Source organism: Homalodisca vitripennis, chromosome 6, assembly GCF_021130785.1.
Source record: "Homalodisca vitripennis isolate AUS2020 chromosome 6, UT_GWSS_2.1, whole genome shotgun sequence".
Taxonomy (NCBI): Eukaryota; Metazoa; Arthropoda; class Insecta; order Hemiptera; family Cicadellidae; genus Homalodisca; species Homalodisca vitripennis.
The window spans coordinates 165,508,290-165,523,836 of record NC_060212.1 but is presented as its reverse complement, the minus strand read 5'-3'; the positions used below and the strand labels follow the sequence as shown (position 1 = coordinate 165,523,836).

General features: G+C 30.4%; 1 protein-coding gene across 1 annotated transcript; it reads right to left on the bottom strand.

Moving 5' to 3' along the window:
- Window positions 1-6,048: 6,048 nt before the first annotated feature.
- On the bottom strand, window positions 6,049-8,516 carry LOC124365628. Its single transcript, XM_046821619.1, has 3 exons — window positions 8,384-8,516; window positions 7,148-7,307; window positions 6,049-6,466 (listed from the first exon to the last, which is right to left on the bottom strand). The coding sequence occupies exons 1-3, from the start codon at window positions 8,514-8,516 to the stop codon at window positions 6,049-6,051; spliced, it is 711 nt and encodes a 236-aa protein (XP_046677575.1).
- Window positions 8,517-15,547: the final 7,031 nt, after the last annotated feature.

Below are 15,547 nucleotides of genomic sequence, written 5' to 3'. Positions count from 1 at the left end.
TACGATACTCATTTGTACATACAAGAATTAGCTAAACAATATGAAAATGTTGATTAGATCGCAAACACAGATGAAAAATATATAAATTATTCAGTAAATTCAGGATATGGGTATGAGTTTGAAGATAATAAACCAAGAAAGTTTAATCAAGTTTTCATTCGTAGATACGTTCAGATTTATGGCATCGTCTATTAAAAAGTTAGCTAAAAATCTAAAGAAAGATGATTTCAAGCATACAAATCATTTTATACAAGATGGACGAATATTGAACGCAATTCTAGATAGACAACCAAATGACGAAGAAGAAATCTTTAAAATTTTATCTGGAAAAGGCATATTTCCTTACGAATTTATCGATAGTATTAATAACCTTATTACACAGCAGAGCTGAAAATTGAAGATTTCTATTCACTTTTGACAGATGAGAGCATATCTGAGAAAGATTATCAACACTACTTGAGCGTTTGGAACAAATTAAAAGAGAAAAAATTATGGTTGCCTGTAAAGTCGGTTTTACGGGCGAAGATTTTACCTGACAACGTCTTTTTCTCGGTAGAATATTTATTGATATGAATATTATTAAATTGCACAATAGGAACAAGGAATTGAATGAAAATAAGAATTGCACAAATTTTAACTATAGAAATATATTTTGTTTACTAAAACATTGTACATAATTTGAAATTAATTAAAATTTGTTATTGTAAATGGTAAAGTTGAATAAAACATTTACTAAAATTGGAATTTGAAATTCTTGCTAAACACAGTTAAATTCTAACTCCGCGCGTGGTGATTGGTCGGTTTAGTTCGTTTGTTTGGTCGCACTGTTATGACAGGTTAGAGGTTATAATTTGTTATTTTAAATGTTTGACTAGCAATACGCGCTGTTTCTTCTCAATCGACTGAATTACGATTGATTGCAGTGTGATTTAAACTAATAATTTACTTAACACTATCAACATTTGTCAATAGTATGACATAACCTATAAATTCAGTTTCTCAACTTTTGTGTCAATCTAACAATTAATCAATCAATCATAGTTTACAATAATGAAATATCAGTGTACAATTATTTACCTTTATTGTTGTAGTTGTTGTAAATGACGAATCTAAGCACTCCACATTTTCACGAATAAACATAGTTATCTGCTTTATCCCGTGCGGCGGACCCACAGTTATCTGCTTTATCCTGTGCGGATCCCGTGCGGCGGACCCACTGGACGGGCATTCGTAACGTTACCGGGCGTTACACTTTTTCATGAGTGACTCCGGCCGCAACCTAATTTAAGACGTTGTCACGTCCAAATCTCGGAAATTACTCTGATTTGTACAACATCCAAGATGTTTTATTGCTTGCTGATATATTTGAAAATTTCAGAAACATTTGTCTAAATTGTTACAAACTTGATCCAGCTCATTATCTAACTGCTCCAAGTCTCGCATGGGACGCTATGTTAAAATTAACGAAAATAGAATTACAATTGATTAGTGATTATAATATGTATTTAATGATTGAAAAAGGTATTCGTGGAGGTATTTCTCAATGTATTAAGCGATATGTTAAAGCAAATATCAAATATTTGAAAGATTTCGATAAGACAAAGCCCGAAAACTATTTACTTTATGTCGATGCAAACAACCTTTATGGTTACGGTCTTATGCAAAAACTTCCGTTTAGTGATATCAAGTGGATGAATCCTAAAACATATACAAAAGAAGAGTGGCAAGAAACAATTTTGGAACTCACTGGCGACGAAGATTATGGCTATATTCTCGAAGTTGATCTAGGATATCCAACAAATTTACATGAACATCAAAAGGATTTGCCTCTTGTTCCCGAACATTATAAAAACAAACTTTGCACAACTTTACTGGATAAAACTGAATACGTTGTTCATTCAAGAAATTTGAAATTTTACCTCGAACAAGGGATGGTGTTGAAACATGTGAATAGAGTTATAGCATTCGATAAGAAGCCTTTTATGAAAAAGTACATTGATTTTAACACACACATGAGAACCAAAGCTACAAGTGACTTTGAGAAAGATTTTTACAAGCTGATGAACAACTCAGTTTTTGGAAAATCTATGGAAAATTTGCTAAATAGATGTGATATCAAACTAGGAAATGAAGAATTTTCAATGAAACAGGCCAAGAAAACGAACTTCAAATGTTTCAATATCTTTGATGATAACTGTATAGCGAGTCACATGTACAAACAAAAGGTTAAATTTAACAAACCGAATCTACATAGGATTTTAAGTTCTTGACCTATCAAAATTGTTAATGTATCAGTTTTATTACGATAAATTAAAGAAGTTTGACCCAGATTTGAATCTGTGTTACATGGATACAGACAGTTATTTCCTAGAATTGAAACGAGATCCTTTTAAAATTATTAAAGAAAATATAGATGACTTTGATACAATGATTATCCAAAAGATCACGAATGTTTCACTACTAAAAATAAGAAGGTAATAGGGAAATTCAAAGATGAGTTAAATAGCGAAGTTTTAGAACAATTTTGTGGATTGAGATCGAAAATGTACTCGTACAAATATCTAGACAAAAATCCAGTAAGATGTAAAGGAAATTAAGAGAAGCGTTGTAAATAAAACAATAAATATCGAAAACTTGAAGAGATGTTTGTTCGAAGATAAAGAAGAATTTAGGGAGATGGGAGATAACAGTCATCAAAAGTTATAAACATGAGTTGTACACTGTTACCATAAACAAGCTGGCACTGAACGCTAAAGATGATAAGAGAATTGTCCTAGAAAATAAGATCGATACAGTACCTTATGGCTATAAAAATGAAGCAAAATCTGATATATTAGATGAGTTAAATAAAGAGAAGCGTTGTAAATAAAACAATAAATGTCGAAAACTTGAAGAGATTTTTGTTCGAAGATAAAGAAGAATTTAGGGAGATGACAGTAATCAAAAGCTATAAACATGAGTTGTACACCGTCACTATAAACAAGTTAGCACTGAACGCTAAAGATAATAATAGAATTGTCCTAGAAAATAAGATCGATACAGTACCGTATGGGTATAAAGGCGAAGCAAAATCTGTTATATTAGACGAATTAAACAAGGTTGGAAACTTTAATATATAAATGGAAGATGATTTGATTCACTGCCACAAATGTAAGAAAAAAACGAAAAATATAGATTCTAAAATTGTTCAAACTCAAAACGGATTGTATAGAATTGCAGCAAAATGTTCAAAATGTAAGACAAATAAGAGTAAATTTATAAAGAAATCCTTATAAAAAACAAGTAAAGAAAGAATTGAAGAACAAAGAGGAAATAGAGATTGAAGCTAGAGAAAACTCATGCACCAGTACGAAAAAAGTTTAAAAAGAGAAAAATTATAACTTTAGGAATTGCTGATTTATGGGCAGCAGATTTAGTAATAATGTCTCACTATTCAGATCAAAATGATGGATTTAAGTATATGTTAAATGTTATTGATACTTTCTCAAAATATGCTTGGTCAAGAGCTATCAAAAGAAAAAACGGCAAGGATGTTTCAAAAGCTTTCGAAGATATAGTAAAAGATGCCATAAGGATCAATCACAAACCTCCAAACCTACTTCATACAGATAAGGGTTTAGAGTTTAAAAATAAAGAATTCAATGATGTTTTGAGTAAATACAACATTAAGATTTATCATACTGAAAACGAAGAGAAATCAAGTATTGTAGAGAGATATAACAGAACTCAAAATGAGAGAATGAAAGTAATTTTTGAGATTAATAAAAACTGTAAATGGATCGGTATTCTTAAAATAAATCGTAAACAATTATAACGGTACAGTTCACAGGACAATCAAAATGAAGCCCAAAGACGTAGATAAGGATGCAGAAAAGGAGTTATTAGAGACCGTTTTCAAGTATATTCCACCAGAAGTTCACACGAAAACTAAATTTAAAATCAATGATCATGTAAGAATTGTTAGTAAAAAAACAAAATTTTCGAACAAATATAAGAACAATTGGTCAAGAGAAATCTTTGTGATTTATAAAAATTAATAACACAGATCCTGTAACTTATTAAAAGATTTAAATAATGAAGAAATAACCGGAAAGTTTTATGAATATGAATTGAGAAAGTCAAAGCTATAATTTTTTGTATATAAATGGAGGCTCAAAAGAAATGTATAAAGTGTCAAGAATTTTATAAGGAAAAGAATAGAAAAGACTGTTATTGTAAGGAATTATATGATAAAATGGACAAATTAACTTTAGAAGAAAAAAAGTGTTACTTTTGTAAAGAAATTAAAAATATTTCTGAATTTAATAACTGGCAGTATAGTAAAGATTTAAAAGATGCTTTTTGCAAAGATTGTGCTAAAAAAAGTTTCAGCGAAAGTTATAAAAGCTAAATGCCTTGTGAATATGAAAAAAAAATTCTACAAAGGTTACCTAGTTATGCTAAACATTTACAAAAAAAATATAATAAATCGAGAGTTTTTAGTAAAATTTAGAAACATTTTCATCGTGTAATTTAGATATTCTATAAATCAGTCGAGATTCTGCCATATTTGTAGTAAAATGATTTCCGTTGTATAAAATATTCAAAGATTCTTTCATTTGGTTGTAGAGATGTATACTATTTGTATCTCCATATCTTAATAAAATTTCCATTTCCGGGTAATCAATTTCAAGTTCTTTCAATCTTTTCGGTATTTCTCTCTTTTGAGCTCTAAAAATATAATAAGGATATTCCCACATGTGATTCTTCTTAATTAATACAAAAACATGGTGTTTTTCTTAGCAAAATCTTTACAAACAAGGTCTGGTTTCATTAAGTCAATTTTTACACTTTGTTTTGCGATTATTTCCATTTTGATTTCATCTTTAATTTGCAAGTATTTTACTTCATCTTCTAAATATTTAATCTCGTTTTCAAGTTTGTACTAACCAAATTTTCTAATGGAGGGTAATACTTCTTCTAAAACCCAGTCTTGAAATAATTCTGCTTTCTTCATTTTAGATTTTAATATTAAAGAATATATTCCCGGTTCATTAATGAAAATAGTGTTTTCTTGAAAATTTGAAGGTAGTAACGATTCGTTACCCCTTTTGTTTGTAAATTTTTTTCTGTACTTTTCTTTAACATGGTCAATAATAGCTTTATTCGTATTTTTAAATTCTAATATTTCTGCTACATCTTTTGCTTTGAACCAAAATTCATTATTATCATCCACAATTGTAAAGATATGTTTGTTTTCAAATCTAAGTTGATTATTGAGTAGGTCTACAACTGACTCCATTTAGATAGAAAAGAAATTTAACTAGTAATTTTTATTTCGAGAATAAAGGTCAGATTCATTTGATAAAAAACAGTGTTAAGGTGGCACTGCTCGAGCCGCGCGGCCAGAACCACAACGGCTGTAGCCGACAGGTACATTCCTTAGGAGCGACTAGAGCAGTTGGGTTTTAGACGTCATGGCAGATGCATCAGTGTTGGGGTTAGCCTATATTCTACTCCAAGAAGAAGAGGAAGAAGAAATATTGTTGGTTAAGTTCAAAAAGAATGAAAATCCACATCCATTGTACCTATCAAGATGCCAAGAGGGGTTTCAAAAGATTTTAATTCAGAGACATCTTCTGCAGGACGACTCAATGTTCAGAAAATTTTTTCGTTTGAATAGAGTCCAGTTTGATTACATATTATCATGCATCGAAAGCGGTTTAATCAGAAAATCATGCAACAAAGTCAAACAGCCCATCAGCCCTGCAGAAAAATTGGGACTGACGCTAAGGTAAGAATGTAATATAACAGTAAATGCTTAAAAAACAATATGTTTATTAAAAAAACATTAGGCCTACATTGGAAAACATCCATATCATAAACCTATTAAAACAGTATGTTAGTTTGCATGTGCAGATTATTTAAATTTCATACCACATGTGTTGGTCAATAGAGTGAAGTCGTACTCATCATCATCATTCAAAATAGATGGTGATTGAAGTGTCAAATTCGAGCTGCAAGAAGTGGAGGACTTGTCATCAAACCGTGGGACATTATGAGCTCGATTTACTTCTTCCAATTCCAATTGGCTAACAATTTGACAAATTTCCATCCTCGCACGGATTTGATTTTCAGGGAAAATTTTTTAACTGTCATAGCCATACTTTGGAAAAATACATCAATGGGATGTTGCTCTTTTGGCTTATCCAAAATAGCTGACATTAGTTTAGATCTTTCTTCAGAATTCCTCTTTAAAACTTTGAGAATACTTTCTCCTGATAATTTAGTTTTCAGCTTTCGTTTTTTTGATTGCTTCGGCACACCATCACCATCGAGCTGCTCGGGTTCTTCGGATAGATATTTGTTAAGATCCTCTGGATCACGAATTTCAGAATAAACAGATTCTTCGGCCATTTCAACATTTTCAGTTTCTTGTCCATCAACTTTTGTTTCATCATCTTGAGTGATAGTATTTGTGACTGTCCTAAAACAACGCAAAAAGAGTTTATTAGTTTTTCCATAATAGTTCCATAATAGGTTGTTCATACACTATACACTGAGAGAAAAGGGGTGTTTGAACATACTTAAATACGTTTTTATCGAATAAAGATAAATATTTAGTTTCAACATTAAGTCAAACAATAGAGGTACCTATGTTATTTACGTATGTGATGTTGGTGTTGAGTGACGCCACTATATGACGTTCCAACCGCAAGATGTATGAAAAATAAGTAGTCAATTGAATTGTGTTTCTTACTTATGCCTATGATAATATGTAAATAGAAAATTTACATATTACAACTATGTTGGTTATAAAATTATTAATTGCATAGTATGTTATTTACTTAATTTTGGAGAAGGAGTGAGGAATTTACTAATCGGAAGTACGTTATTTAATTACTTTCAAGAGCACATATACGGAGTATCCCCGAACTTCCCACCAATATTTTCAGGTATTATTCCTGGACCAAAGACAAACTAAAAATATAATATTCAAACTTTCACAAACTAAAGATGTTGTAAAATGTATAAATCTAATTTTTTACCTCCTTTTGACCGAAACTGTTAGGTATTAGTATCAAATAATCAAGAATAAAAGGTCAATAACAAAAGTCATGTATAACAAAATATCTAATATCACATTGCCAGTTTCATGCCAACTTACTCTCTCTCACATTTGACCACGTTCATGAATTCAAGGTAGTCTTCAAGATGCCATTTGCGCACTTTCTTTGAACTCGCAGATCCTGTGGGAAGTTTTTTGGCTCTTTTGCGCCTCATATATGTATCCCGGATATTTTTCCATCGGTTTTTACACTCTTCAGCTGAAAAAAATGTTTCATTAAATTTTACGAATTTTTTCAGGTATTTAGCAGTTGGAGAAAGCTTCGCTTCTTTGTCATTTGCATTCCGAATATCAGCAAGTTATATAAGTCGTATTTTCAAGGAAGTATTAGAAGTATGCAGTGCAAGACTTCCAGCTGAATTCATGCCAACTCCTACTACTCAAGACCTTCTCTTACTGTCGAAGGCCTTTGAAGAATTATGGAATTTTCCCAATTGTACTCGTATATTGGCAGTAGATGGAAAACATGTACGGATTTCTTGTCCAGCAAGTAGTGGATCCCAATTTTTTAATTACAAAGAGTACTTTTCAATAGTTTTGCTAGCTATTGTAGATGCTAATTATAAGTTTGTTATGGTTGACATTGGTTCCTACGGACGCGAAGGAGACAGTGGTATTTTAGAAAAATCTAACTTAGGGGGGCTAATCAGAAATGAACAGTTCTATCCTCTACCAAGGACTGTAGGTACAAAAGAGCTTCCTTATGTTATAGTAGGTGATGAAGCCTTTAAACTTTCAATGCATTTAATGAAACCTTTCACAAGACCAGAAGCTCGTACTAATAAAAGAAAAGCTGTTTTCAACTACAGACTGTCTCGTGCAAGAAGAGTATCGGAAAATTCCTTTGCATTACTGTCTCAAGTTTTTCGTGTTTTTTATACCCCAATAGCAGTCAACCCAGGGGTCACAGACAAGTTAATATTGACTGCCTGTTGCCTGCACAATATGCTACGCGATGCGTACCTTGAAGAAAATGGCCAGTGTTATTTTGAGCTCTCCAACTCGGAACCATTACCATCACAAAATATGATTCCTTTACGTGCTGGAGGTGGCTTTGGTAACCTTGAAGGTTTTGACATAAGAGACCGTTTTTGTGACTACTTTAATAGCAAAAGTGGATCCGTACATTGGGAAATGACACACGTCAACAAGACAGACGAACAATTAAAGAGGAAAAGAAAACCCTATTAAAGGGATGTAACTTTTGTGTTCATAAACATAAGTCAAATGTACTTTATACTTACTGTAAATAAATAAGCAAATATAATACTTTACCTGGTAATTTCATTTTCATGCCAATTTCACTCCACACGTTATCTCTGACGTTTGCATCCTTGTACAGGTGGTGTTTTGCGTTAAAAAGACAAGGGTGTTCACGCACTAGTTCGATGAGTCTTGAGTCTTCCATAATTGATGAACAATGCACACCAAAACAGTAAAAACAGCTTCAGTCGTCGCGGCTGTTACGACTAGACTGCTCATGTGAGCAGTCCAGCCGTACGGCTCGAGCCGCCGCATTACAGTCGCTTCTGTCGCGCGGCGCTAGTCGCGTCATAGGAATGGGTTTCGTTTACTTACATGCGATGCGGTATGAGTCATAGTCGCGCGGCTCGAGCCGTGCGGCTGGAGCCGCGAGAGTCGTCGCTTAGGAATGCCACCTTTAGGATGAAGATTGTAAAGGGGCCATTCGAATAGCTCCTTGTTTTTTAAGTAAAAATATTGAATTTTGTCATCATTACTCATTTTTATTCCTTTTTCAATCTTAAATATATTGTTGTTTTACTCTCATTATTTAATAAATTTCCCTCAGAGTCTTGTATAGTTAGAGAGATTTTTTTGAATTCTTTTAATATTTTTTTCTAATCGGAATATAATCGATTTCATTCGGTTTTCACTGATTTTTGATCCATAAGCAACATTTGGGAAAAAATTTTAGAAAATTTCAGATTCTTTGTGTAAATGTTCGGTATGATTTTCAAAACTAGGTTCAACTAAATTGCAATGTACTTAAATTACATCGAACGGTCTAAATTTTGGCGTTTTATTTCCTAAATATACCTGATTTGGCTCAATAGTTTCTTGAACAAACCCTAATAAATCTACTATAATTGCTGAAAACATTATTCTTACTGGTGATTTTATTTAAATTTTATTAGAGAGATAATTTTTTTGCATTTCAAACTTGTTTTCGTCAAAGTTTAAAGATTTATCTGATTGTTTGAATGTTTTCAGATAATTTTTAAGGGAAATTTTTTATTTGATCGAAGGTATAATATCCTTTGTTTAAACCATGATATTTTGTTATGTTCTTCTCACTAAATCCTATACAATGAGGAGAACTTTCACTAATATTTATTACAAAATTGTCAGAATAAAAACCGCTTAAAACCGATAAAATAATTTGATTCTTCCTCTAAATGAATAGGATGTTCCAAGTTTAAAACTAATTTAGAGCTTTCTGAAGTCAACTTGAACAGCTTCATTTTCGCTATTTAAATGGAGAAATTTTTAAAGCAAAAAGGTCAGATAAAACTTCAAACGGTTGAAGAAAATAAGAAAGATCAACCATTCAGATTGTTAATTGTTGGTTCAAGTGGATGTGGAAAAAACAACTTTATTATTGAATTTTATCTACAATAGGTTGATTCCTTAATCCAATTTGTATGTTTTTAGTAAATCTTTAGAACAAGACGCATACAAAAAATTACAACAAAGATTCAAAAATATTGAGAAGAACTTAAGTAAAGAAATATCACATTTTTATAATTCTTCTGAGGACATAGTTCCGTTAAGCGAATGTAAACCCAATTCGTTAATCGTTTTTGATGATTGTATTTTGGAAAATCAGGACATTATTAAGGAATATTTCGTAATGTCTCGTCACAAAAACATATTTTGTATCTATCTTTCCCAATGCTTTTCAAAGGTTGATAAACAAGTTATTAGAAATAATTTGAATATGTTGTGTGTTTTTAAGCAAGATGATCACTATTCGAGAAAAATTTACAACAATTATGTGGGATCTGATATGAGTTTTAACCACTTTAATGAAATTATGTGATAAAATTTGGAAAGAAGACTATGGATTTTTAACTATTAATCTAACTTTGAAGCCTAAAAATGGTAAATATATGAATAAATTTTCTAATATAAATGCTGCTCAGTGGTTCTGACAAATCTACTTGATAAAATAATTGTTACAATTATTTTTACATTATCTTTACTTTTTATTTACATTATGAAAAACAACTGAAAAACGGTAAATCTGTTCACGTTTTTACGTTCCACGTTCACGTTTTACGTTTCCACGTTCACGTTTTTACGTTCCACGTTCACGTTTTTACGTTCCACGTTCACGTTTTTACGTTCCACGTTCACGTCTTACGTTCCACGTTCACGTTTTTACGTTCAAAGTTTCAAAATTTTTCTAATTAAATGGCGAACGTAACTTCTGAAGAAGCGAAAAAACTTGATAAAATCGAAAAGAAATTAATCAAAGAATTTAAAGAACAGATTCGAATTGATGAAAAAGAACAAGAATTTATTCAAAAAATTAATCAACCTGTAACTTCTGCAAATAAAAATGTTAAAGGTAAAATTGAAAACTTTTTAAGTGATAATCAAAATTTGATGAATTTGGTTCCAGTTGTACGACAATTTGCTGATATTTCGATTCCAGAATCTGAAGTAGAAGAGTTTGAATTGCCAAAATCACCATCTTCAACACCTCGAATCATTGAAGAATCTACAATAGTTGAACCAATAAGTCCTTGAACAATGATATAATAGTTGGTCCAATAGGTAGAAAGTTTCTTCCTAGAGTAAAAGATGATAAATTTAGTTTGTATTGGGATAAAAAAAGAATAGTTTAATGATTGGAAATTTGCCCGTGAATTTTGAACATAATGATATCATTATTAATGAAAAAACATATGAAGGAACTCAAGGTTTATGGAGATTATTAACAGACTATGACGCTCCAAAAGATAATTTATATTCTGAAGAAGATTTGAAAAAGTATACACAAATTTTATGGGAATCTGACTCAATTTACAAAAATAATGATCCATCTACTAAGAAGCCTAAGTCAAGTAGAGGTAAAAAATATATGAAATTAATTAAACCAATTTGGGAAAAACGAATCGAAGGATCAGGTGTAAGAAAATACAGTGATAATAAGATTGAATACAGATATATCGACGATTTGACAAAACTCGATGGGATTATTAATTATATTTATGCTCAAGAAAAGGCTGGAAACAACAATTTTTTGAACGAAAAGAAAGCGATTAAAGATTTTATTTCGAACAAACTTGATGAAGTGATTGAAAAACCTGATGGAATTAAATATTTAAAACGAATTTTGCCGGCAATAAGTTCATCTATGATTGAGGGTAGCGGACTTTTGAATGATTTTATCAACAATTTACCTTTTGAATTACACGTACCAACTTATCAGTATCTGGGGCCTGGCACAAAACTCGAAAAAAGACTAAAAAGAGGAGATCCTGGTGTGAATAAATTAGATCAAGCTGCAATGGAGCACGATATTTTTTATGCAAAACATAGAGACACAAATTCCAGACATATGGCAGATAAAATTTTGCAAGATAAAGCAATGGATAGATTTTTATCAAAAGATGCTAGTTTAGGGGAAATATTTGTTGCGCTTCCAACAGCTGGAGCAATGTTTTTGAAGAGAAAACTAGGAATGGGAATCGAAGAGAACTTGAAATTTTAACTATATAAATGGAGGTGAACGTAAATTTCAGCAAAAATCAGAAAGAAAAAAATAAAATCCGCTTTTAAGAAGAAAATACCCGTTAGTATTCAATTTAAAATAGATCAACTAAAAAATGGCGAAGATAAGATATTTTTAACAAATAGACAATACAATAAACTCGAAAAACATAAGAAAAACAATAAAGGAACCAGAATAGAATTTTCTTATAATCAGTTGCAAGAACTTAAAAATGGTGGACTTTTGAAAGATTTACTAGATTTTAGAGAAAATATTCCAGTTGTTAAAAATGTTGTTCCTTATGTTCGTAAAGCTGCTCCAATCGTTAAAAAAGATGTGATTCCTATTGTTAGAAACATTTTAAATTGGTTAGATAAAGAGTTGGAAGATGTTACAGGATCTGGATTAGATGAAAAAACTTTGAATTACGTGAAATCAAACATTAAAAAAAATTTGAAATCAAACCTTTAACATTCAGGGAATTGGAAGAAATTTGCAAAAATATTAAACATTTTAGAGGAATCTTCATGAGAGATACATTACCTGAAAAAGTTAAGAAATTTGAATGTGGAATTGTGAATTTAGACTCGATTATGGGAAGTGGAACGCATTGGATTTTTTATTATAAAAATGATAAGAATGCATGTTATTTTGATTCGTATGGAAGAATTGAGGACAAACCACCTATAAAATTGATTAAATATTTGAAAAAATCAAGCGTCTACTACAATGATTCTCAGATTCAAGATTATAAAGATCCCTCAATTTGTGGTCATTTATGTGTTTTTGTTTTGAATGAGTTGACTGATGGTAAAGATTTTAAAGAAGTTGTTAACAAATTATTACTTAATAAATATGGATTCACAAAATATTTTTGACGTATTTGGAACACAAATTAAAACAGAAATTATTCAAAATGTAGATAATGATAGTTTGAGAAATGAGTTTGATAACAAGTTAGAAAATTTATTACAAAACCTTCCAGATTCAGATATGTTTGCTGTCGAGATTGAAGAATTTAAAGCAGAATATGATAACAAACTTGCAAATTTCATGAGTTCAAGTGAAGTTGCTGATAAAATAAAAACATTGAAAAAAGAATTTGAAGATGGTGCAAAAAAATATTTACCAATTTAATGTCTCATATCGAAAAAGCTGATAAAATTACTGAAGCGATCAAAGTTGAAAAGAATTATGTTAGTTTGGCTAATAAAAAAAGAATTGTCGGTGTTCGACCTGGTATTGACAAACATGATGTTGTTGTTAAAGAACAAATTTTAAAAACCTCTAAAATTATCAGAAAACATCGATATTGTTGATTTACATGATCCGAATGTTAAAAATGCCTTAGATTTTAAAGGAAAAAGAATTAGCAGTGTTAGTAAAGGAATTAATCCATTTGAAGTTGTTGTAATGATTCAATTAGAAGATCATATTAAAATGTTTAATGAACTAAACAAAAATTACGAGAATCATAAACAGCATGTTTAAAGATTTTACAACAGAAGTCTATGACAAGTTAGAAGTCTATGACAAGTTAGAAGCCAGAAATAAAAGATCTATAGAAAATTGTGATGAAATTAATGCAAAATTAACAAACTATGAGGAAAATTTCAATGTATATAAAACGGATCTTTTAGGAAAAATAACAAACTTTTTGGAAAATTTTAATACACGTTTCAAAGATTCTATTGATGAAACCCTTAAAAAAACTGGTAAAGTTATTGAAAAAATAGTTGCTAATCATTCTTTATATCTCGATAAAGTAAATAAACTAGAAGAAAACTTTAATAAATTTAAAGAAGATGTTAATAAATCTTTTGAAAATATTGATAACAGATTTAATGGATTAGGCGGCTACGATGACAAAATGTCTCCTTTATAAATGGCGCTCATATATTGTGTGAGATGTAAGGAAAAAACTGAAACAAATGATATAAAATATTACGCAAATATCAATGGAGTTAAAAGAATTTCTGGAAAATGTGCTGAATGTAACGCTAAAAACAGCCAATTTATAAAAATTTGATTTTGAAATTTTTTTTAATAAATAGAGATGGCGGGACATTACAGTGCTTTCGATCTTTTTATAACGCAACACGAAAGAGATTTGAAAAAAGAACATTGGGATGATATTTCTCAAAAATATGAATTATCCGAAGATATGATGCGATTGTACATTAATAAGTTAAATTGGTATAACATTGCAAAATATCAAAATCTGTCCCCAGAGTTCATTCAAGAAAATATACATTATCAATTAAAAGATCATATGTCTGTTTCTTTGCCTCCATCAACACTTGAGAATAAAGTTTTTGGATGAAAATAAAGATACTGTTGATTGGAATAATATTATAGATAGCGGTTACTATCCTGTGCAGATTTTATTGAAATATGTGGCCGAAATTGCAAAATTTAAGGAAGAGAATCCTGAATATGACGAAGTAGATCATTAAAAATGACTAAAATTTTTATCTTTTCTTATAAAAACGTACATTAGATCGATGAAAAAATGATATCTTTCTTATACATGATGTTTAAAATTTCAAAATTTTCTCTTATTAAACGGCGGACTACAGAAAATATGCTAGTGATATTGAAAGGGCGGAGTTTAAAAATTTCTATCCAACTACTAAACAACATTTGAATGAACCGAATAAAAGAACTGAGTTTAATATTGATTTTGGAGATAATTTTTGCTCGTCTAACTTCCAGTTTTATATTTCTGGAACTTTAACAAAACAAGATGGTCAAGCATATCTTGGAACTGATAATGTTAGATTAATCGATAATTTTATACCGTTTTTATTTTCTAAGATTGAAGTAAGAAAACACAATAAATTGATAGAATAAATCGAAAACTGTGGCCAATTAAGCACAATTAAAGGAACTATTTCGTATTCAAAAAGTGATGTTATTTCTCAAACTTCTAATGGCTTTGAATCAGATTTTAAATTTGGTGTTTTTGAAGCAGCTGGAAATTTATCTCATTTTGGATTAGGATTTTTTTTAATGTTACTATTCCGATCTATAAAGAAGGATTTTATCTAAGTTTTATAAGAGCAGAAGACGCTGATGTGATTCTGAAGACTGCAACTGGAAATGTTATGCCTGTTGATGGAAAAAATAGCAATTACAGATTTTTTTATTAGAGTCCCAATGATTGATTATAAAACCACGAGTAAAATTGGGTTGATTGATGAAATTACTAAAGTCAAAACATTATGTTTAATTTTCTAGATTGGCAATGTATTGAACAAAAAGGTATTTCCGGAACAACTTATTTGTTCGATATCACAAATATTTATAGAAATATCTTCAATCCCAAATTCGTTATCATTGGTTTTCAAACAGATAGACAGAATAATCAAGAAAAAAATCCTTCAAAGTTTGATAGTTTGAATGTAAAAAATATCAGAGTAAAATTGAACGGTTCTTATTATCCGGATGAATTACAAAATTTAAACATTTCCGGAGGTCTTTTCAGAATCATGTATCAGATGTATCAAGATTTTAAGAAAGTTTACTGTAATAATAAGGAAATGTATTACAATCCTAAAGAATTTTTAGCGAATAGACCTATTTATGTCATTGATACAACAAAGAGTTTGACAAATATTTCTGGTTCAAAGAACGATATAATTATCAATATGGATTTTCAAAAAGCTGTTACAAACGCGATTTGTTATGTGGTTGTG

Excerpts from the sequence above, each read along its gene's own strand:
- LOC124365628 (XM_046821619.1), bottom strand. The coding sequence starts at position 8,516 with ATGGAAGACTCAAGACTCATCGAACTAGTGCGTGAACACCCTTGTCTT. Across the intron at positions 7,308-8,383 it reads CATGAAAATGAAATTACCAG|CTGAAGAGTGTAAAAACCGA; the intron begins GTAAAGTATTAT and ends CATTTTTTTCAG. Across the intron at positions 6,467-7,147 it reads GTGGTCAAATGTGAGAGAGA|GACAGTCACAAATACTATCA; the intron begins GTAAGTTGGCAT and ends GCGTTGTTTTAG.